Source organism: Dromiciops gliroides, chromosome 4 (genome assembly GCF_019393635.1).
Source record: "Dromiciops gliroides isolate mDroGli1 chromosome 4, mDroGli1.pri, whole genome shotgun sequence".
Taxonomy (NCBI): domain Eukaryota; kingdom Metazoa; phylum Chordata; class Mammalia; order Microbiotheria; family Microbiotheriidae; genus Dromiciops; species Dromiciops gliroides.
The window spans coordinates 170,506,927-170,531,885 of record NC_057864.1 but is presented as its reverse complement, the minus strand read 5'-3'; the positions used below and the strand labels follow the sequence as shown (position 1 = coordinate 170,531,885).

General features: G+C 39.5%; 2 protein-coding genes across 2 annotated transcripts in view; both read right to left on the bottom strand.

The window, feature by feature from the left end:
- Positions 1 to 4,205: 4,205 nt before the first annotated feature.
- On the bottom strand, positions 4,206 to 5,177 carry LOC122754779 (40S ribosomal protein S14-like). The gene is made up of 2 exons (XM_044003237.1): positions 4,675 to 5,177; positions 4,206 to 4,275 (listed from the first exon to the last, which is right to left on the bottom strand). Exons 1-2 carry the CDS (start codon positions 5,175 to 5,177, stop codon positions 4,206 to 4,208), a joined length of 573 nt encoding a protein of 190 aa, XP_043859172.1.
- Positions 5,178 to 6,452: 1,275 nt separating this feature from the next.
- The window catches only part of TRIM25 (tripartite motif containing 25), a 32,955-nt gene continuing 14,448 nt past the window's right edge, over positions 6,453 to 24,959 (bottom strand). The window contains exons 5-10 of the mRNA XM_044000295.1: positions 19,341 to 19,418; positions 19,154 to 19,216; positions 14,836 to 14,862; positions 14,399 to 14,485; positions 14,178 to 14,276; positions 6,453 to 11,131 (exon numbers count right to left, since the gene is read on the bottom strand). Of these exons, the coding sequence (XP_043856230.1) occupies positions 10,602 to 11,131; positions 14,178 to 14,276; positions 14,399 to 14,485; positions 14,836 to 14,862; positions 19,154 to 19,216; positions 19,341 to 19,418 (884 nt within the window). The 3' untranslated portion in view covers positions 6,453 to 10,601. The remainder of the gene's footprint in view (positions 11,132 to 14,177; positions 14,277 to 14,398; positions 14,486 to 14,835; positions 14,863 to 19,153; positions 19,217 to 19,340; positions 19,419 to 24,959) is intronic.

Genomic DNA, 24,959 nt, shown 5'->3' with positions numbered 1-24,959 from the left:
AATGAAGAAAATAACCATTGGTTAGGCTAGACACATTATGGCATACAAATGTAAAATGGAATAGTATTGCATCCTAAGAAATGATGAAAGGGATGGATTCAGAAGAACCTGTGAAGACCTGAATGCCTGATACAATGAGATGTGAGAAGAAGCAGAACAATATATACACTGATTACAATACTATAAAGAAAAGCAACTCTGAAAGACTTTAGAATTTGGAGCCAAGTCATGACCAATCATGACTCCAAATGATCAGTGGTAAAGCATACTTCCCATTACTGACACAGAAGTGACGGACTATAGTGTTGAAGTCTAACCTCTCGGGAAATCTCAAAGAAGGAGAAATCAGAAAATGAGGAATGAGGAATACAAGAGAAAAAGATTGAAATTACCAAAGACCTTCAGAGGAAGAAAACTATACTAAAGACCTTAAGCAGATAAACTAACAGGAAAGATTAATAACAAGGTAAAATCTAAACAGGTCCAGATATAAATGAATAAATACTATAAAATGAAGGAAAATGAATCAGTACCTGACAAGGTGGAGGGCTTTGTAGATTCCCAAGAGAGCCTAGAACCACAATAAGATACTCTTGAACAGTTCAAGAAAGAAATAAGAATCATGAGAGCAGAATTTATGACCTGCACAGCAGAAATAATTCCACTAGTAGGCTTATATCCCAAGGAGGGCACTGATAAGAAGAAAGCCCTCATAAACATCAAAATATTGATAGGAGCATTATTTGTGATTGCAAAGAATTGGAAACAAAGTGGAAGCCCATCAATTGAGGAATAGCTAAATAAAATGTGGTACATGAATGTAGGAGAGGGGCAGCTAGGTGGTGCAGTGGATAGAGTACCAGCTCTGGAGTCAGGAAGACCTGAGTTCAAATCCGGCCTCAGACACTTAGCACTTACTAGCTGCATGACCCTGGGCAAGTCACTTAACCCCAACTGCCTCACCAAAAAAACCAACCAAACAAATAAATAAATAAAATATTTTTTTAAAAATTAAAAATGAATGTAGGAGAATATTACTGTGCTTTAAGAAATGATAAATATGATAAAAACAGAGAAGCATGGAAAAAATTATGTGAAGAATTAAGCAATTTGAGCCAAGAAAACAATATTTATGACAATGTAAACAGCAAGAAGGATCACAAAATAATCAAAAGGAAATGCTGCCAGGGGGCAGCTAGGTGGCGCAGTGGATAGAGCACTGGCCCTGGAGTCAGGAGTACCTGAGTTCAAATCCGGCCTCAGACACTTAACACTTACTAGCTGTGTGACTCTGGGCAAGTCACTTAACCCCAACTGCTTCACTAAAAAAAAAAAAAAAAAAGGAAATGCTGCCAAATTACAAAGAACAAGCATAGCTCCAAGGAAGAGATTTAAGAACCGCCCCCGCCCCCCAATTCTGTACCTTTATAGAAATAGAAGATCTATTAATATAGTAATATAGCACGTATGTTGTTTTAGACTTGTCCAATGTATTAATAAGTTTTTATGGTTTCTTTTCTTGTTTTCTTTAAAAAAAATTATTTGCTATATGGAATGGCTGCCTGGGAGAGGAAGAAATAAGGGATACTGGGGGATATTTTGGTGATATAATCAAACAAAAGATATCAATGAAACTTTATTTTTAAAAAATAGACCAAACAGAAAACAATAACCCACAAGACATCCAGAAATATTCAAACAAAATCAAAAGATTTTAAAAAATTAAATATAAAAGATCTCATCGCAAATAATTGATCTGGAAAACAGGTTAAGGAAGGTAACTTAATAATCATTGGACTTGGGGCAGCTAGGTGGCACAGTGGATAAAGCACCGGCCCTGGATCCAGGAGTACCTGAGTTCAAATCCAGCCTCAGACACTTGATACTTACTAGCTGTGTGGCCCTGGGCAAGTCACTTAACCCTCATTGCCCCACCAAAAAAAAAAATCATTGGACTCCAAGAAAATGATTTTTAAAAAGCTAAACTGGAATCACATCATAAATCATAATGTACAACAAAATGGTTATTTGATGGAATCTAAGTCATGTTAGAATGTAAGCTATCTGAGGACAGGGACTTCCATGTTGTATCTGTATCATCAGCACTTGTGTCTGGCACATGGTAGCTTCATAAATACTTGTTGATTGATTTTCTCCTAAATGAACTACTCCCCACCCCACCCCTTTTCAATTAGCCTTTTTCATTTTAATGTCTTCTTTACTACTCCTTGGATTCATGAACATAATTACCTGTATATTATATAAATGAAATTATTAGGCCATAAAATGATTTTAGGTTCATCTACCCCACAACGTCTAATAAAGGGCTTGACTCCACCATTATGATGTATTGATATCAAGGGATTGCTGTCTGAGAAACAGGGAGTGGAAAGACTTGGGCCCTGAACAGTTGTCATTTGAGAGAAATAATTATTAAATAACCAAATATTGGGGAGAGCCAGGATTTTTTCCCTTCCTTAACTGGAGATTAGGTCAAAGCTTGGTTCTCTGAAGGGCAGGATGGATGATGAGATGACATCTTGGAATTGTTACCTAACCTAACTAGAGAAACTTACAAAGAATTTAATCTAAGGTGAATTCTAGACCACTGTGTTCCACTCAGTCAGGTCTGAGCAGAGGTGGACCCCCTTTTGTCTAGATTACCCTAGGCAGGCGTAGTCTGGATAAGAGTTGTCTCTTTGTCCAAAACTGAGTCAGTCATGTCCCCCAGCCCCTCATTAGAATAAGCCCACCTCTAATAATAGTCATTGTTATAATTGTTAATCTAAAAGTCCACCTCATAATAATCATTGCTCTCATTGTTAATCAGAGTTGATTGCCACCCTTGGGAACACACTCTTCCAAGGGCATAGAGATTGGGCACATTGAGTGGGTTCTATGAAGGGTTTTTTGGCATTTGAGCCACTAACCCCTTTTGTTATTGCTAATAAAATAATTAATTACCCAGAAACTGTCTCTAGAACTTTTTGTGTGTGGCTCAGCACAAGTGAATGAGGAAGGTCCTTAGACCACATTTAAATGACTTTTTTTAAAATTAATAAAGTATTTTTCCCCTGTTACATGTAAAGATAGTTCTCAACTTTTGTTTATACAGGCTTTCCAATTTCAGATTTTTCTCCCTCCCTCCCCTCCCTCCCCCCTCCCCTAGATAGCAGGTAATCTGATATAGGGTATATATATATATATACACATACATACACACACATAATAACATTAATCCTATTTCTGCATTAGTCATGTTATAAGAGAAGAATCAGAACAATGATGAAAAACCTCAAAATAGAAAAAACAACAGCACCAAAACCAAAAGAAATAGTATGGTTCATTCAGCATCTATACTCCACAGTTCTTTTTTTTTTTTCCCTTGGATTTGGAGATCCTCTTCTATTATGAGTTCCCTGGAACTCTTCTGTATCATTGCATTGGTGAGAAGAATATAGTCCATCACAGTAGATCAACACTCAGTGTTGATGATACTGTATACAATGTTCTTCTGGTTCTGCTCATCTCACTCATCATCAGCCCCACACAAGACCCTCCAGGTTTCTCTGAACTCCTCCTGCTCATCATTTCTTACAGCACAATAGTATTCCATTGTATTCATGTACCACAACTTGTCCAGCCATTCCCCAATTGATGGGCATCCCCTCAACTTCCAATTCCATGCCACCACATAAAGAGCAGCTATAAATATTTTTGTACATGTTGGTCCCTTTCCCCTTTCCATGATTTCTTTGGGAAAAAGACCCAAAAGTGGTATTGGTGGGTCAAAGGGTATGCACAGCTTTATTGCCCTTTGGGCATAATTCCAAATTGCTCTCCAGAATGGTTGGATCAGTTCACAGCTCCACCAACAATGCATTAATGTTCCAATTTTCCCACAGCTTCTCCAACATTTATTATTTTCCTTTTAGTCATTTTAGCCAATCTGATAGGTGTCAGGTGGTACCTCAGAGTTGTTTTAATTTGCATTTCTCTAATCAATAGTGATTTAGGCATTTTTTCATATGGGGATAGCTTTGGTTTCTTCATCAGAAAACTGCCTGTTCATATCCTTTGACCATTTCTCAATTGGGAAACATTTAAATGACTTTTAAAACTAGTTCTTTTTCAGCCCCACAAGCGTACACATTACCAATTCTGCGTCACTGAACAAGTTTTGCAAACTGTTGTATCAGACCCTTTCATGTGACAGAGTGGCTGCCAATGACAGTATAAAGGGCACAGGTTTTGGAGGGAGCCACTTGTTCTTGGCTGTCCAAGAACAAGTGTATCAGTGAGGGATTATTTGAGCAGCTACAACTAGTCAACTGAGGATACAGGGCAGGAGGGGAACATAGGAGAAAGGAGGAGGATGCAAAGGTCTTTCTCCCATCCTTTCTTTTAAATATTTTGTTATTGTTTGGTTGTTTTCAGTTGTGTCTGACTCTTTGTGACCTCATTTGGGGTTTTCTTGGCAAGGATACCAGAGTGGATTGCTATTTCCATCTCCAGTTCATTTGATAGATGAAGAAACTGGGGGAAACAAGATTAAGTAACTTCTCCAGGGTCACACAGCTGAGGCTGAATTTGAACTCAGGTCCTCTTTATTCTGGGGCTGGTGCTCTATTCACTGCACCACATAGGTCTCCATGTTAAATATTTTACTGATACCTTTTTTTTTTTAACCACTGTGACACTTTTACTGACAAAAATAATCCAACAAACGATATGCACAGATGGCAACCACGGCAACCACCCTTTCTGCGAGTGCTGTCAGAGGGGATTGGAGTGACATCCTCAATCGACCCAATCTTCATTCCAGAACGTGCCAGGGCTCTCAGGGCTGACTGTGCACCAGGGCCAGGTGTCTCAGTTCTATTTCCCCCTGTGGCCCAACGTTTGATGTGAAGGGCAGTGATACCTAGTTCTTTACATCTCTGGGCAACATCCTGAATGGCCAACTTAGAAGCATAGGGAGAAGATTCATCTCTGTCAGCCTTAACCTTCACTCGGCAGATGGTTTCTTTGTCAGAGAGATCAGTCACATGGACAAAGGTGTCATTGAGGGAAGCAAAGATATGGCAGACACCAAACACATTCTCTCCCTCTGCAACCCGAGGTCCAAGACTGATGACCTGCTCTTCCTTCTTTTCCTTCCCTTTGCAAGGTGCCATTTCTACTCCTTCACTTGGATTGTCAACACCAGAAAGGGAAAGGAGAGGGTCACAGGCTCTCAGGTCACCTGCGATTACCCCTTTACTGACACTTTTTGTTTTAAAGTCAGTTATTTCTAGATATCCCTCCTCAATCCCCTCAAAAATCCCCCTTACAGGGGCAGCTAGGTGGCACAGTGGATAAAGCACCGGCCCTGGATTCAGGAGTACCTGAGTTCAAATCCGGCCTCACACCCTTACAAGGAAAAAGTCAAGCAAAACCAATAGTGACTTTGTATGACAATGTATCCAACATTCTCCCCCAATAATCTCCCACTTCTCTACTAAAGGAGTTTATCTGTTCTCTAAAATCAAGACTGCTTATCATAGTTCATCAGCATTTGGCTTCCTTTTAGTGTTCACTTATATTTGTGGTCATTCCATACCATATTCTTTTGGTTCTGTTTATTTCTTTCTTGCATCAATTCAGAGGTTTCTGACATTTCTCTAGATTCCTAACATTCATCATTTCTTATGGTGCTTATTTCATATGGTGCATTCCATTCATATGCCATTTTGTTCAGTCATTCTCCAGTGGATGGACACCTATTTCATTATTTTTTTTTAATTATTATTTTTTTTTAGTGAGGCAATTGGGGTTAAGTGACTTGCCCAGGGTCACATAGCTAGTAAGTGTTAAGTGTCTGAGGCCGGATTTGAACTCAGGTACTCCTGACTCCAGAGCCAGTGCTCTATCCACTGCGCCACCTAGCTGCCCCTATTTCGTTACTTTTTGATGAAGGAACTGGTAACAAAATGGTGTTGTGAAGATTTTGGTACACATGGGACCTTTCTGTCTTTGACCTCCTAGTGGGATCACTGGGTTAAAGGATATGAACAATTTAGTAACTTTTCTCTCACTGCTATCTTTCCTCCTTCCTCCCCTCTTCCTCTCATCTTCCCTTCCCTCTCTCCCCTTCTCCCTCCTTCCTACACCTTTTCTGACCTATGGACAGATAATCACCTTTAGTCCTACTGTAGTTCAGAACTATCAAACTTAAGAGATCCATCAGCCTCAGCCTCTCCAGTAGCAAGAACTATAGATGTGCATTACCACAGCAGCCCTTTTCCCTCTCCATTTCTAAAAGGCTTATATATTGCTTCCCATATTACAAGAAAGGAAATTTGGAGACATCTACTTTTCCCTAATGGCCAATGTTGTTTGTCCATAATATCTGTGAGCCACTGCCCTCCAACACACACACATACAGATGGGGGAAAAATAGCCACAGTCCATTTCTGATATGATACAACTTTATTGAATTCTATTTTCATGTAATATCGCACTTAGGTTCAAAGGAAGCAACGTTTTAGGCCATGGTTATGTCAGACAATCACAAAACTGGCATTTCTCATGGGACATGAAAAATCAGTTTCTATAGCTTCTATGATTATCAATAGAGGAAAATTTGTGATTAGGAATTCATTATGGGATAGACAGCCATCTCAAAGGAATCAATAATGAAAAACCACTCAGTTCTACAAGCGTTGATTAAGCATTTACTATGTGCTTGGAAACAGGAATTCAAAGGCACAAACATACCAGGGGCAGCATGGGACAATAGCAAGACTCTTGGCTCTGTGTTTAGAGCTTGGGTTCAAATCCTGCCTCTGACACTTGCCATCTGTGTGACCTTGGGCAAATTGCTTCACTACCCTGACCTCAGTTTCCTCATCTCTAAAATGAGGTTAGATGAGATGGCTTCTGAGGACCCTCTGGCTCTAGATTCGTGATGCTATTAGCTTGCAACTTTTGCTACATCATGCTAAATAATAGATAATAAGGCAAACCAGTTTAACAAAAACAAGCGATTGAGCAGCTCTGAGACAATGTATACAACATTTTGGCCCTACTTGTAACACTAGTAATCGTGAGGTGGTAATATGGAGGGTGCAATTGGCTAGATTCTAGGAATCCCTTTCCTCCTTAATCAGCCACACCTTATTATGACAATTAGCTTGTTTTTTAAGCTTAGGAACAAAATGATCATCCCTCAGGTCCCCCGTGGTCCTAGTCCCTGCTACTTTATGGCATTTATGTGCAAGGAAAAGGAAAGAATATAATCGCAATAGCTCAAAGCCTCCAGTTGGGAAAGTTCCTAAAATATAGATCCTGAACACTAGCGTGTGCTTGGTGTAATATTTAACAAAGAAACAAAAAACATGTTTCTTGGAGCTTCGTTTGCCATTCCCACTTTAGGTCAGCAAGTATCAGGGAGAAACCCAATCTTGCATTATCCTCTTGCCGGAAGAAGTGGGAGCAGAGGGGATGCCTCCCTCTCATTTGTAGCCAGTATTACCAAGGTTGGTCTCCCCATAAGCATTTTTTTTTCTATTCTACACATATTTGTTATTTATCACTATAAAGTGGGGAGGAGAAGTGGGGAAAGGGATTTATAGTCCGTCTTTTCCCCTTACAAGAGCTCTTGGAGAACAAAGTAAATCTTTGTATCTCCCAGAGCACATCTCAAGGTGCCCCTGTTTTTATACACAGAAGTTTCAACTACTTGTATCGATTAATCTCTTGTAAACAGAGTAACTCTGCCTTATTCTCTCACAGAGCATCTCTGCCTGGAGAAGTAGTGGCAGGTCTTGTCAAGAAAAGACACAACTCTTTGCCACTAACTCAGGGGTAAGAGAGAGGAGGACAGATCCTCTCTCCTTAGGAATCAGGGATTTCTAAAATTACTCTCACAGCAAGTTTTCTGTCCCAGAGGACCTAAGAAGGGCTTTAAATGTCGAGAGCGTGACTCTGGAACCTTCCTTCCAGGGTCCAAAGAAGAGTAAACCATTTCCCTCAGGATCCTGAGGCCTAACTACTCCACAAAACCCATGTCATTACTTCAGGTCATTGGGAAAAAGAGCCCACACCTTTACATTTGTGACAGGTTTCGTGCAAGTTAGTAGTAGACCAGCATATCCTGAACTCTATTACACAGGACATGGAGAGAGGTTTCTGTGAGATGTTTTCACTGATGATGATATTTTCCCCTCTTTAAAAAAAAAAAAAGGGGCAGCTAGATAGCGAAGTGGATAAAGCACCGGCCCTGGATTCAGGAGGACCTGAGTTCAAATCCGGCCTCAGACACTTGACACTTGCTAGCTGTGTGACCTCGGGCAAGTCACTTAACCCCAATTGCCTCACTAAAAAACAAAAAACAAAAAACAACAACAACAAAAAAAAAAAACAACAAAAAAACACATCGTATGAAAACATCTATGTATCAGAAATCCCGATTACAGACAACAATTCTCCACTATGAAAATTTATAATTTCCTCTATTTTTGTTCCATAGTTTTTCCTAGGGATCTTCTCAAACCCCTAATTACTCCCAGGCTAGCATTTCAAATCCCAAAACATTCTGTGGCTGAATTAATTGGGGGAATGTTATACAAGATAATGTAGTCAACCCAAGTTCAAAGAGGAAGGAAATGAAAGAGAAAAAGCTGGAGACCCACATGGTACAATGACTAGAGCATGAGATTTGAAATTCAGCAAAAATCTGAGTTCAAATCTTGCTTTTGACTGTGTGACTCTATGCAAGACAGTTAACCTCTATGTGCCTCAGTTTCCTCATCTGTAAAACGAGGAGACTGGATTTCACAACATCTACAATGCATTCACGCACTAAATTTATGATCCCTAGAGCCTCAATGTGACTGAACACTGATCTCTTTTCTTCAGAGAGGGCTCTAGTTTGAAGTTTCAAGTACATCACCAGCGTGCAGTCTCTTAAGACACAATCACATGGAAGATCCAGACATTGTACATATCTGATTTTTTTCCCCCATGATCAACTGTGTCTACATATTGCCAATAACTCATTAGTCCACTGAGAAAATAGAGACAAAAATGAGTTATTCACAAAGAGATGAAAAACACTTTGGCAAAACCATGGTTATCATGTTAAACATGAGGGGAGGAGGGAAGATAATATGCTTCCAAGAGACTGGGTTCAACATCAGTGCTATTTCTCCTCCTGTAAACATGTACCATGACAGGAAAGGTCTCAGGTTAGCTGCAGCAACCATGAGCCTGGGGCAAAGGACTGGTAGTCAAAGCTTTCCCAGGGATGAGGCTTGACTCAGAACTCAGAAGCTGGGAACTGGCCTATCCAGAGCCACAGACCTTGCTCTCCCCCCGTAGCCCATTTGGTTCATTTAGGACCTAACTCTAGAAGTCGTGGATTGGATAAGGGATGCTCCAGGCAGTCAAAAAGGAAAATAATAATTATTCTTATCTTAGGAAGGCAGATACAGTGTGAAAGGATCTATTGCTGCCTGGCGTAGTAAGAGTGTATTGGATTTAAGGCAAGAGAATTGGGATTCAAATCCTTGCTCAGTTCATGACTTTGTAACCTTGAGCATCAGAGATTAACACAGGTTCCAGTTTCCTTATCTGCAAAATGAAGGGGCTAGGCTAAATCATCTTTTTAATCCCTTTCAGAGTCAAATCTAAGACCCTGATACCCTGATACAGCCTTGGAAAGGAAAAGTTTTAAAAACTACCTCCAAGGAGGTTTTTTTCCCCTCTGCAAAGAAAAAAAGAAAAGTAAAGAAAGAATGATTTCTTTCTTTTCTTTTTTTTTTTAAATTCTGGATCTTTGGTAAAGAATTATTCAAGAGTTTCTTCTCAGAGAACGTGAAAGTATATAGCCTCTCCTTCCCTACACAATACCAATTTACAATAGTAGCACATGGCTAGTCAGCAAAGCTCTTGAAATTTTTTGGCTTTTTAATCAAAATTACTGGGGTTGCGGGGTGGAGAAAGAGGTTGGCAAAGGTCCCAACCTTGAATGCTTCTCTTTCTGAATCACTTTTTTAAAAAATCAATCAGATAGACAAAGAGATGAAGATGATCCTGAGAGTTGGGATGGAGGGAGAGGAAGGATGGCAGGGGTAAACCACACAAGCTAAACTCAACCCTCAGGGCACAATGGGGCCCGTACCTGGAAGCCTGTAGGTCAGCTTGTATGAGTTATACTTTTCTGAGGGTTGGAAAAGAATGGCGCTAATCTAAGCCTGTGTGAACTGCCCAGTGGCCAGGTATTACCAGCACTGGCCAGCACGACTCTGAGAGGTCGTCTTATCTAAAGACATGGTGGTTTTAGGCCTTAAAATTCAGCTTACCTGAACCCCAAGAGCCATCCTCCCTCACTATCAATATGAATGCTCTTCCTTTTCTCAAATCCCCTTCCCAACCTCACACGGAATTATCAGTAAAATTATCCAAAGGAGAAAGCCATCATGCTATGGGAGCAGGTTGCTTATCCTATAACCAGACAACCTTAGCTCAGAGGATAGTTATTCGAACTCAGCACAGGATGTAACCTGAGTTGGAGGGGGAACGAACACCAGGTCCCACCCTTTATGTAAAATGACTTTCTATTTCAGTGAGCAGATGGACAGAGTGGTACCATTGGAGAATATCCAGAAGGCAGGGTACAGCGCTTCTGAAAACTCCGCCCTGTACTTATAGATGTGGTGGACTTTGTCCGTGATGGCGAAGAAAATGACAAAGCCGGCATCGTAATTCAGGAGCACGCCGACCTTGGTGGCCTTGGTGAGAGGCAGATTTTTCTCCACATCGTTGTGCCAGGTAGAGATCTTGGTGTTAAACCACTCCACACACCAGGAGGAGCTGTTGCGGCCCAGTCGGCTCTCAGCACCCTGGCGATCCATGCTCCCATAGCAGATGCCAATACCACAAAATGTGTTCTTCTGCAGCTCTACCTCCCAGTAGTGGACTCCCGACTTGTAACCCTGCAGGCCAAGGACCTGAGAGCAGTAGGTGAATCTCTCGGGGTGGGATGGGTAGTTCTGGGGAACCGAAGCCACAGAGGCTACAGTGTTGTTCTCTGACAAAGCCAGTTTGTAGTTGGCAGTGTTGGAATCCAGGACCACCTGAGTAGCATCTACAGAAACAAAACCCTTGGGTATAAAGAATGCAAAGAACAAACCAAAAGGAATAGACAGAAGTCTCCTTGACATGGAGAAGCACTACCCTTGACTATGTTTTCCAGTCTCTGCCTGCCTAACCACTCTTCCTGCATCATCCAAGTAACTCTTAATACTATTTTTTTTTTTTTGGTGAGGCAATTGGGGTTAAGTGACTTGCCCAGGGTCACACAGCTAGTAAGTGTTAAGTGTCTGGGGCCAGATTTGAACCCAGGTCTTCCTGACTCCAGGGCTGGTACTCTATCCACTGCGCCACCTAGCTGCCCCCAAGTAACTCTTGAAATCCCTTCTCTTTGAAGAAGCTTTTTCAGATTGAGTTCAGGAGCATTTTGCTTTCCTATCTCCAGCCTCCTACACATTTATACACTTTTCCTTGTCCTCACTATATTTTCCTAGCAGGCTGACCTAAAATTAACTGGCAGTTTTTTGTTTTTTCTTTAGTTTCCCATGATTTTTAAGGGAGTTGAAAGATCATCTAGGTCAATCCACTCATTTTATCATGGAATTCTAGGCCAGGAGTCAGGAAAATCTGAGTTCAAATTTGGCCTTAGATACTTCCTAGCTGTGTGGCCCTGGGCAAGTCACATAACCTCTGTTGGCCTCAGTTTCCTTATCTGTAAACTAGGGATTATAATAGCACCTGCCTCACAGAGTTGTTGTGAAGATCAAATGAGATAATGATTGTAAAACATTTAGCACAGTACTTGGCACATAGGAATTGCTATATAAATGTTAGCTACTATTGTTGTTGTTGTTACTATTATTAAATTACTGAACAGGAAACTGAGGCCCAGATAGGGGAAGTTTCTTTCTCAAGATCATAAAGCTGGCAAACAACAGAACCAAGATTCAAGCCAGGTCACCAGGACTGTTTAGTACTCTTTCCATTATAATACACCAAAAAATAATATTAGATTATTAGCTCCTAAAGAACAGAGACTTGGTACCATGCCAAGAATCTAGGTAACAGAATGAATAGACCACCATAGTTGGTGTCAGGAAGGCCCAAGTTCAAATCCTGTCTAAGACATTTAAGAGTTGTGTAACCCTGGAAAAGTCACTTAAACTCCCAACTTTCCTTATCTATAAACTAGAGAGATAATAATAGCAGCTAGCATTTCTAGAGATGGATCATTTGCAAGCACCTGACATATATTATGGCATGATATTTGTGATACATACACACACATATCTATGTATATGCATGTATATGTATGCACACACATATATATACATATACACACATGCATTGCATAATATGTGTATGTGGGGGTGTAATAGTACATATATACATATGTGCACACATATATGTATGTGTGTGTAATAATAGTACCTACACCAAAGGGTTATTATTAAAATTAAATTAAATGAAAATTATAAAAATTAAGTGAAGCCTTTGCATACCTTAAAGTATTATATGTGTTATTGTTATTATTAATTTTAGATTCAAATCCCAACTGTCACAATACTAAATGTATTTTTTTGTATCCCCAGTGCTTAGCACAGTGCCACCAACACTTAATAAATACTTACAGAAAATATGATTAAATAAATAAAGCAAATCTAATGAAAGCACAAATGAATGAATGAATGGATAGAAAGATAGGTAGGTAGATACTGACTGACTGAATGATCCTGGGTAAGCTATTTAACCAATTTTGGACCTTTATTTCCTCATTTGTAAAAATAGAGATAATATTCTAGTAGTCTAAAAATAGTCTGGATTTTGCTACTACATCAAAATTGTACAACTCAACAGGGCCAAAAAAACCCAAACCAAAAACCCCAACTCAACAGGGCCTAGAATCATGCTAAGGTAAGAATCAGTCTAGTGGAAGGAACACTGGATTTGGAATTAGAGGATTTGAGTTCAAATCCTGACTTAGCCACCTACTAATCATTGCCTTTGCCCTTACCCTTGAAATCATTGCCTGTCCCTGGGCCTTAGGTTTCCTCCACTACCATATGAAGGAGTTGGCCTAGTTGACCTCTAATGGTCTATTCCAGCTCTACATATAAGAAGACAAGCAATGAAGATCATAGAATCTTAGATTTGAGTTGAAGGGGCTTTGGTGGCCCTCTTGTCCTTATTTTACAAATGAGGAAACAGGTCTCAGGCAGTTAAAGTGACTTGCCCAAGGTCACACCCAGAGCTGGTATTTTTTGTTGTTGTTTTTTTAATTTTAAAATTTTAATTTTTTTGTGGGGCAACGAGGGTTAAGTGACTTGCCTAAGGTCACACAGCTACTAAGTGTCAAAGACCGGATTTGAACTCAGTTCCTCCTGAATCCAGGGCCAGTGCTTTATCCACTGCACCACCTAGCTGCCCCCTGGTATTCTTTTTACTATATCACTCCAATGAGAAGAGAAATCAGGATTAAAATTTAACAAAATACAATAAACAAAAAAGTCTATTTTTAAAAATATGGTCATTTTATGTAGATTTTTTTCACATGCTTTTCTTTATTAAAGATGTCATTTAGGGGATATAGCTTATCAGGACCAATATTGGTAAAACTTTTCCTTTAGGCATCATTAATAAATAAATGCTTTTTTGTTGATGGTACTAGCAAGGTCAAATGCTTATAATGTGATGAATCCAATAACTTTTTATTTGAAAGACATTAGGAATTAAGTGAGATCCCACATGAGTGAAAGGCTACATGGTGCAGTGGAAAGAGCCCTAGAAGTGGAAACTAAGGATGACTTTGGGATCAAATCTGAGATTCCATTACTTGCCACCTTTGTGATCTTGGACAAGTCCTTTCCCTTCCCTGAGAATCTTTTTCCCCGACAAGTTATAAAATAAAGGGGTTTAGACTTGACCCCTAAAGTCTCTTCTAACTCTTAAATCTGTAATGCTATGATCTTCATTTTTTCCATCTGTAAAATGGGAGTAGGGGGTATGGGAGGTAGAGGGGTGGATAAGATAATGGCTAAGGGCCTTCCCAGCTATACATCCTATAATCCCAGGTATTTTCCACCATTGATAATGGCACTTACACTGCAGGAGCTCTGGTCTGGATTTTGCTAAGAAGGCCTCTAGTACTTGCATCTTCCGATTTGGTGAATTCTTTGGTAAGGCACTGGCTTTTTCTGTAGCTGCAAGAGGAAGGAGAAGCCCCTCTTCATTTCAAAATAAAAACAGGATAAGACATTCAAAAGGCAAGAGCCAAAGGCACCCATTCCCCATTCCCCACTCCCAAATTCCCAAAGGTACTCACTGTCTGAGAGGGCTGGTTTGAGTTTTGTTAAATCTGTCATAGATCCCATGCGGGGATTCAGACTGGGAGTCACTGCAAAAGCAGGGGCTACATGAGGAGAAAAATAAATTGGTGATGCACAGGAAGGACAAGGCAAAATTTGGCTGACCCACTCCTTATCTGTTTTTCAAAAATAAATTGGGCTTAAACTATTTAAACATATACATGACGCCCAGGGCAAAGCCCATCTGGTTCCAACTATGTGGTTCATTTCTATTGAGAACACCTAGGGAGATACTGGGGAGGGCGGAGGGGAGTGGCAATATCATAGAGTTACTGACTAAGGAGCCAGGCTTTGGGGTCAAGAGCCAAGCCTGCAGCATGTAAGTTTATGTTTGGGGGGAGGGGGGAAGGAAAGCAGTGAAGGAAGAAGAGATACAGAAGTTGTTTATACTTACCAGGTTTTTTAGGCTTCTTTTCCAGTTCTGAGGGAAAAAAACAATTTTCTACATTAAGATATTTTCAAACAAAATACTGAAGTATTCAAAAGATTGTGATAAAATAATGGAATCTGGCAGATGCCCAGGGGCCCCACCTGACTGATTTAGTATTGTTTGAATTGGGTGAGAATGAGAAACTAAGTACCTACTTAAGGATGATTGGATGGAGGCCACACCTGGCCGGCCCTGAGTGACATGTTGGTGTACTACTGATGTCAGCAAGAGACTACTCTCAACCAACCAGCTTGAAGGACCTCCCCTTTGGGGGAGAGAGAGAGGAACTAGGAAGTGGATGCTCACTCATAGAAGAATTCTCTTTTTGGGTGAGGAGGAACCAGCATGGTGGCAGATGGAGAAGAGGGTGGGCCCTCTTAGTCATTCAGACACCAGCTTGGTGGTGAGAGATAGGGATTTCATGTGGGCTGCTAGGAAAGGAAATTGCTTTCTTTCTCTCTGTCTATACCGAATTAGATCTGAGCTAGGATTTCCATGCTATAAGGAATCTGTTCTCAATCTCTCTCTCTTCACTAACTTATAATATATATTTTAATAAATCTTTAAAAACCTAAACTCTTGCTGAATTTATCAGTGATTTTAGCCAGCTTCCCCCCAAGACTGGGGTGGGGCAGATTAGAACCCACATTTAGATTTTTTTTTTTTGGTGGGGAAATGGGGGTTAAGTGACTTGCCCAGGGTCACACAGCTAGTAAGTGTCAAGGGTCTGAGGCCGGATTTGAACTCAGGTACTCCTGAATCCAGGGCCGGTGCTTTATCCACTGCACCAGCTAGCTTACCCCCCCCACACACACACATTTAGATTTTAAACAACACAAGATGACAATGATGCTGACAAAAACAAAGGCTCTATATCCACTCAAATATTTATAGCAGTACTCTCTGTGGTAGCAAAGAACTGGAAAGTAGGTATCTATTGACTGGAGAAGGGCTAAATAAATTGTGATGACTCAAAAGGGTAGAATCTTCCGTGCTGTAAGCAATGATGAACATGACAAATACAGAGACGTTTGGAAAGATTTACATGAAGTGATGCAAATGAAGAAAGCAGAGCCAAGAAAACAATATACACAATGACTTCAACAATGTAACAAAACACTGGAAAATGAATGTTGCAAAATTGAAAAGAATAATCTCTCTCTCTTTTTTTTTTTGTGGGGCAATTGGGGTTAAGTGACTTGCCCAGGGTCACACAGCTATTAAGTGTCAAGTGTCTGAAGCTGGATTTGAACTCAGGCACTCCTGAATCCAGGGCCAGTACTTTATCCACTGCGCCACCTAGCTGCCCCGAAAAGAATAATCTGAATACCAAAGAAATGAGAAGATACTCCCTCTGCTCCTATGTAGAGGTGAGGGTGGGGGCGGGAGTCTGGGGTATATAACATTGCATATAACATCAGAGTTTGATTTTTTTTATCAGTTTTGCTGAGATTTTTTTTCTTCTCTACTTTTTAAAAAAATTATTTAATACATGGAAGAAAAAAGGGGGAGAAATACATTAGGTAAATCCAGGTGGGCAGCTAGGTGATGCAGTGGATAGAGGACCTGGACTGAAGTCAGGAAGACTTGAATTCAAATCTGACTTCATACACTTACTAGCTATGTGACCCTGGGCAACTCACTTAACCCTATTTGCCTCTGTGTCCTATAAAATGAGCTGGAAAAGGAAATGACAAAAATTTCAGTATCTTTGCCAAGAAAACCCTAAAAGTGGTCATGAGGAGTCAGACACAACTGAAACAATTGAACAACAAAAAAATCTAGGTGATGTAAAAACAACAGCTATTCCTAAGAATCTATTTAAAACTACTAAAAAGCATAAAACTAAATGGACCTTTCCTTACTAAAATAAATTATGTCTATGTAAAATGAAGATATAGCATTATTGTAATGAAATGCTAGAAAGAAGGCTTTCCAATAAGATTCGGTGTCATGCAAAGATGGCCCGTGTCACCACTATTATTTGATATAGTTCTAGAGATGCTGGCCATAACAAGAAAGCAAGACAAAGAAATGGAAGGAATGAACTCAAGCAAACAAGAGGCAAAATCATTTCAATTTGCAGATAATATGGCTTCAATGAAAATATTAATCAAGACAATTTATAAGTTCAGAAAATTAGCAACATATAAAATAAACCCACGAAAACCAGCCCTTCTTTACATTAGCAACAAAATCCAGCAGGAGACAAAAAAATTAATTCCAGTCAATATAGTTACAAAAAGTATATAAAATCTGAGAACCTATTCAACAATTCATACTCAGGATTAGTGGAATGATTGGGACAAACTAACATAATAAGAAATGATGATAGAACCTAAATTAGTTAACAGATCTAATGTCATATCAAACTACTTTAGGATTACTTTATGGAATTAGATACAAGCATAACAAAACTCATCAAGAATCTCAGGGAAAATAATACAATAAATAAACAAATGAAGGAATGAATACATGAACAAGGCATGAAGAAGGTCTAGCATTACCAGATCTCAAACTATAGTAAAAAAGCACAAATCAAAATTATTTGGTAGTAAAAGTTAAAAAGTTGAGTTTATCAATATAATGCACTAAGTAAAGAAGACCCAGAAGTAATCTTACATAGTAGTCTAGTATTCAACAAACCTAAAAACATCTACTATTAAAAGACTCCCTAATTTGCAAAACTCCTGGGCAAACTGGAAAGCAGCTTAGTAGATTAGATGCAGACCAGTATCTTACACCATATAACACTAGGGATTCAAAATGGATGCATGAGGGGGCAGCTAGGTGGCACAGTGGATAAAGCACCGGCCCTGGATTCAGGAGGACCTGAGTTCAAATCCAGCCTCAGACACTTGACACTTACTAGCTGTGTGACCCTGGAAAAGTCACTTAACCCTCATTGCCTCCCCTCCCCCAAAGTAAGGTTAGACTAGATGGGCCCTGCAGTCCCTTCCACCTGCTAAGCTAATATCCTTTCTCTTCTGTCTTTTCTCCTGATCTACTCTACACTTCAGGTTCTTATTCTTTTTTCACTTCTCTCATTCTTTTTTTTTTCCTGACCTTTAGATTTTCTAAGCACTTAATGAATGCTCTATCTACTTACTTTCCTATCTACTCTGAAGGACAACCAAACACCTGATCTAAATCAGGATCCCATCTGCCCCACAGTCTGGTTATTGTTTTTATAGTTCCTATTCTGAAATTCACAATGTGCACATATGCATGTTAAAAGTATGACTATTACATATTTTTTAAACTGTGACTCTACCTTTATATTTTAAATAAGAGATTTCTTGCCTACCCCACCAATTAATCTTGCTCTATTTTTCTTTTTTCAATTATTATTTTTTTGTGTGAGACATTGACACTTACTAGTCGTGTGACCCTGGGAAAGTCACTTAACCCTCACTGCCCCCCCCCCAAAAAAACCCCTGAACTTAATTAACAAAAATAATAGGCTCCATATATACAGTAGAAAAGAAAAGGAGGTTGTACATGAAATTGAAGCTCTCTGTTATATATATGGTTTGCTTTTCTTTTTAAATACATAATAAATTCAACATGTAACTTTCAAAGCCATCTTGTTTATCTGTGATTATTTCTGGCTATCCTGTTCTCTTCTGCGTATTTTTTAAAAAAATATTTCAGTGACTGTTTTCTTTGCCACCCCCTTCCCTAATTTTTCTATGGTCTACAGATATCCCCACCCAACTCTTAAACATTTTATGAGAAAGTGGTATTCTTATCTCCCTCCTCCCAGCAAAGAGACAGGGGTCTACTAGGAAAAAAATGTTGTATGTCTTATAATAGGCAGTCATCTCTTGGGTGTTTTTGCCTGTTTATGTTACAAGGAAGGGTTCAATTTTGAAGGACTGGGGGAAAAAAAGGAAGGCTATTTCCAGAAATTACTGTGATGGGTAAAAACAAAAGGCATCAATAAAACGTATCTAAAAGTGAAAAGTATTTTCCTCCCAGAACCCAAATATGAAAGCATTTCAATCTAATGTTTAAATAAAAGGTCACTCACTGGAAGACCTGCATTAGGAGAGCCACTCTGCCACTTACTATCTATGTGACAAATTACTAAATTTCTCTGGTCTTGTTTCCTTATTTCAAATATTAGAGGGTCAAACTGGATGATTACCCAGCATCTATCAGTCAAGGCAAAATTCTTTTAGCTTACTCAGTGGCTGTCTATGGGGTAGAGATGGCAAAAAACCAAAAACAAAAACAATCCAAAAAACCAGTTCCTTTTTGTTCTTCCATGTTTACTTACTCTGGTCTGTAACTCCACTTTTCTCCTGCAGGTGCCCTGGTTTGTCCCCAGGTTTGTCCGCTTCTAAGTGATGGAAAGAGAGATATGAGCATCTTACCAGTAACACCTACCAACAGGCTGACCCATTTCTTCAGCAAATAGCTTCACCATCAGCATAGCAGGGCATAGCCTTAGGAAAATCACTTACTGTAGACCCGTCTTGGTTGGCGATAATCTCTGTTAACATATGTTGGTCCCAAGAAAGATGAAGGTTTTCCAGAATTATCTATAAAGAAGGGGATAAGTACACACCACTGAACTTCAAACAAACACATCAGCCACTTTGCAAACTCCCCAAGATGAGGCAAGCAAATCTGTTCTCAGCCTGCTTTTTCTTAGCCTCATTTTAGCAAGATTTTCTTTATGTATTCAATGCATTTACTGTACTCCAGCCAAACCAAACTACTTGCTATCTCCTCAATTCATCCCATCATTTCTTACCTCTGTGCTTTTCCTCACGACATTTACTATACCAATCACACTCTTCTACCACATCTCCAACAACTGAAATCTTGCCCATCCTTTAAAGTCCAACACAAATGTCACTCCCCCACAAAACTGGAGATAGCTCTGAGATCCCTTTCTGTTTGAAAATTCTAGGCTTCTACAAGTCTTCACTGATTCCCCCCTAAGCAAGAAGGGATCTCTTGGCCTTCTTGCTTCTACCAGTACCATGACTTCATGCTCATGCCTTCCCTTTGATTATTCTCTCCAATTTACCTTGTACATATCATGTCTGTTCACAGTTGTGTTGTTTCCTTCATTGTTCTCTGAGCTCCTTGAGAATACTAAAGAACCTGAGATACTGTAGAACTCTTCTAATACATTAGATTCACTTATCACATTTCATTGTTACAAAAACACTTAAAATCACTAATAAATAAACTTAATATAATTTTCTTTGGTTTATAAAGCAGGAAAATCTAAAGTAATTCCTGATGAATTCTAAATACACACACACACACACACACACACAGAGGACTTTTTTTTTTTTTTTTGCAGGTCAATGGGGCTTAAGTGACTTGCCCAGGATCACACAGCTAGTAAGTGTCAAGTGTCTGAGGCCAGATTTGAACTCAGGCACTCCTGAATACAGGGCTGGTGCTCTATCCACTGTGCCACCTAGCTGCCCCCAAGGACTGTTTTTTTTTTTTTTGCCTTTATATTCTTAGCACTTAGCACAGAGCGTGGCAAACAGCAGGTGCTTAATAAATGCTTATTGAACATGTCTTCACCACTCTAGTGCACTTAACCCACAATGTCTTGTATCCTAGTTACCTGTACATAGAATGATTGTGCCTACACTTGTCTGTCCCTGTAATCCCCCTGAGAGCCTAGCACATGTCCTCCCAAGGCATATATTGAAGACTTACCAGAGAGTTTCCCAAAACTTATCAAAGCAGATCACAATATGTATTTATGGGAACTAATATGGGCACAAATGGTACCATGGACAGCTGGGTAGAATGATAGATACTGCCCCAGACCTGGTGTCAAGAAGACCTAAGTTCAAATCTGGCCTCAGACACTTAGCTGTATGACGCTAGGCAAGTCACTTCACCCTGTTTGCCTCAGTTTCCTCATCCATAAAATGAGCTGAAGAAGGAAATGCCAAACCACTCCAGATTCTTTGTCAAGAAAACCCCAGATGGGATCCATGAAGAGTCAGACAGGACTAAAACAACTCAACAACAACATTAATGGTGCCATAAAAGGGAACCGAAAAAAATATTGTCAGTGATTATTAAGTCTTTGGCAAAAAACTGAAGTGGCATAGGTTTGTTTTCCTCCTTGTTGTCCCTTGAATGAAAGGGATGCAAAAGAAAAAAAATTCTGATTGATTGCCAATCTAATCACATGAACTTTAAACTAAAAGGAATAGGGGAAGGAGTAGACTGACTACCTATATCCCTCAAACTAGGTAACGTGGAATGACACTGAGACTTGAAAGAATGAAACCCATGAGTGGACTAAGGCTCTGGACAGGTATACCTTATTCAGAAGAAACAGAATAGATAAAAGGTGGGGGGGAGGTGGTAACACTGAATATTGAAAAGACATACTCATATGAGGAGGGAGATTATGAATGGAAAGAAACAAAAGTGATTTTGTCATTGAAGTATACTAGAGACCACCTGGATGGAAAGAGAAATGGAGGAGTTTGGAAATGGATCACGAGCCTGGTACAGAGACATTCTATAGTAGTGATGGGGCATTCTGTTCTGGATCTGATTCTTACCAACTGGGAGTAACCAATTAGTGCAATGGAAATAATAGGAACAATAAGGGGGAAATAGACAAATCTTAGAGCTTGTAATGGAGAAGGAGAGGAGATCCAGGCATAATCTGCCTTGCATCCTGGATCTGTGGAAAGGAGATTTTAATGAGTCCAAAGGAAAGATGAGCAGGATCCCATGGAGTAAAATGATACAAGGAAAGTCAGTCCAAGAAGAATAAGAGATTCTCAAGGACAAAATTCTGAAGATGCAAAGGGGAACAGTCTCAATGATAAGGAAAAACAAGATTGGTAGAAAGAGACTGATGTGAATGCATAGGGAACTCACTGAACAACTTAGATTTAGAGGGGGAAACTAAAGAAGTAGGAAGCAAGGTAAGGTAACAGATATACATATAAAAATGTGACACAGACCATAAAAAAACAACCACCCCAGTATCACATGTGCTAAAGTTCAGAACAAACTGAAGCTGATAAGAAATGCTTTTAAAAAAAAAAAAAGGGAGGGGGGATTATAAAAAAGAATAAAAATTATATTGGGATGAACAAAGAAGAGATAAAACCTTTACTTGAGGGTAAATGAGATGATAATTAACCACAAAGAGAAGGCACAGCTGATGGGTACATATTTTACTTCTCTTTTTTCTGCAAAGGGGAATGACCTTTACAGTGGCAATGACGAAGCAAGAATGAGTAACAAGGAACTGATACCAAAAAACGAATAAGAAGAAGGTCATCAGAGAACACTTAGCTAATGTTGATGAATATACATCACCTGGCACCAATGAACTATATCCTTGGATACTAAAAGAATTAGCAGGCACACTTGCTGACCCACTGTCCATAATATTTGAAAGGTCACAGAAAAAGGAAGAGAGAGAGAGAGAGAGAGAGAGAGAGAGAGAGACCGACCACTGAGTCAGAGAATGGCAAATGCTATCCCAATTTTCCAAAAAAGAAAAAAGGAAAGAGAACAGAGTCCACAAACTCATTTCAATTCCTGGAGAAATTCTTAGATGGGTCATTAATGAGTCAGTTAGTGAATTTCTAGAAAGGGAAGAAATGATTTCAAAGAGCCAGCTTGCCCTTTAAGAGAATGGGCATGCCAGAGTAACCTTTTTACCTCTGTTGTCAGGATGACTCAACAAGTATATGAGAGGAATGGCACAGATTTGGTTTACCTGAATATTAGCAAAGTTCTCAATAAAGGGCCTCATAATCAGGGGTGTGCTGGAGCCAGCTCCAATCAGCTAACAAGAGCCAACTGTTATATTTTCAATGTGAGCATTCACACCTCAAAAATAGGCAAATGCTACAAATTAGGGTTTGATTTTGTATTGTTGGTTTTTGAGGCTTAAAGTGATGGAAAAAAACCTCACTCTTCATGACCCCATTTCGGGTTTTCTTGGCAAAGATACTAAAGTGATTTGCCATTTCCTTCTTAGGCTCATTTTACAGATGAGGAAACAGAGGCAAACGGGGTTAAGTGACTTGCGCAAGGTCAGTCCAGTTAGAAACTGTCTGAGGACAGATTTGAATTCAGAGAGATGAGTCTTCCTGATTCCAGACAAGGCACTCTAGCCACTGCAGCATCAAGTTGCTTTATTTGGCCCTAGAGGGCAGAACCAGAAGTAATGGTTAGAAACTGCAAAGAGGCAAATTTAGGTGTGATGGCAAGAACTTCATAATTAGAGCTATCCAAAAGTGGAGTGGGCTGCCTTGAGAGGTCATAGGTTGCCCTCTCTTTGGAGGTCTTCAAGTAAAGATTAGCTCAACTTGTTGGGTATTTTACAGTGGGGCGTAGCAAAAAAATTAAGAAAGGTAAACTGAGGTACATGGTTCTGAGCAAAATCAGTTTATTAACAGTGATGTGTATAACTGTTAACAAAGTGGATCTGACTAGCAAACTCAGTGAGGAGGGGCCCCTCTTTATTGATACACAGCAAAGAAGGGGTCTTTGTAGGTATGGAGAAAAAGTGATATAGGTTGTAGGTTGGGGCAGGAATATTATAATCGGCTATACTGAGAAAAGTGGGCTAGTATTGTTCAGTGGGACTCATTTCCATTTTGCAATCTTTGCTAGGCGATCAAAACTACCAGACTTGCTGTGTCCTTGGAAGAGAGAAAAACTCCCCTAATTGCACAAAGAGAGGCAAAAACTGATGACATAATCATTTGAGAGTGGTGCCAACTTAACTTGTGGGGCTTAAAGATAACAAACAGATGTTATGGAAGTATGCCAATGGCTATCAGTGTGAGAAAAAATAACTTTTCTTTTCATTATAACTTTAACTCAGAGCACAACTCAAGGACATAGGTAACTTTAGGCATAATTATAATAATAATGAATATTGATGATATAATTAATAATTACTAATGATGAATTATAATATAAAGTCATTACAATATAGAATCAAAGTAATATTAATTATATTTTCTTCAGAGGAATCTTTTTTTGTATCTGTGGGTCTAGATAGCCACCAAAGGTACTTAACTAAAAAAATTCTGTGATTCTCTAAAATACAAGGCAATTGAGGAGAGGAGGAGGGGAATGATAATTAAGAAGGGACTAATGCAGAAGGTGAAGAAGGCATTTCAACTGAGCTTTGAAGGAAGATAGAGATTCTAAGAGTTGGAGATGAGGAGAGAGCATACTGCAGACGTGGGGACAGCCTATGCAAAGGTAGAGAGTTGAGAGTTGAGAGAACAGTTCTTCATGCAGAATATGAGAAAGGGAACAATGTGTAATAAGGGTAGAAACATAGAGTGGAACATGGCTGTTGGCTTTAAACACCATACAGAGACATTGGAGGAGATTAGGGTTTTAAAAAGGTATTAACTCTTATTTCCTTCCCCAACTTGTCCAATATGGAGAGGATTTTTCAGTTCTCCTCAAAACCACTCACTCACCTATTACCCAAACTACCTCCCCCTACTGTCCCGAATAGAATTTTAGTCCCAAATATAATGACTATTAATTCCGGGGCTAATAAGAAATGATGGATAGTTCCAGAGAAACTTTGGAAGGATTGTATAAACTGATGCAAAATGAAGTGGCCAGAACCAAGAGAACATTTTCTACAATAACAACATCAGTATAAAGAAAAACAACTTTGAAGCATGCTACCTATCTACTGACTGAAAAGTAAGGGATTCAGGGGCAGCTAGGTGGCACAGTGGATAGAGCAATGGCCCTGGATTCAGGAGGACCTGAGTTCGAATCCAGACTCAGACACTTTACACTTACTAGCTGTGTGACCCTAGGCAAGTCACTTAACCCCAACTGCCTCACAAAAAAAAAAGAAAGAAAAAAAAAAGAAAAGTAAGGGATTCAGAATGAAGAATAAGACATTTTCAGGAACAAAGTGAGAATTTGATTTGCTTGACTAAGTATAAATGTCACAAGAGCTGTTTGGTTTTTTTTTTATCCAATGGGGAAGGAAAAAAAAGTCATTTAAATATTTTTTTCAATGCTCAGAAGAAAACAGAAGGCCAGAAAGAGCCACAGAAAAGCAAGAGAACTTTGAAAGT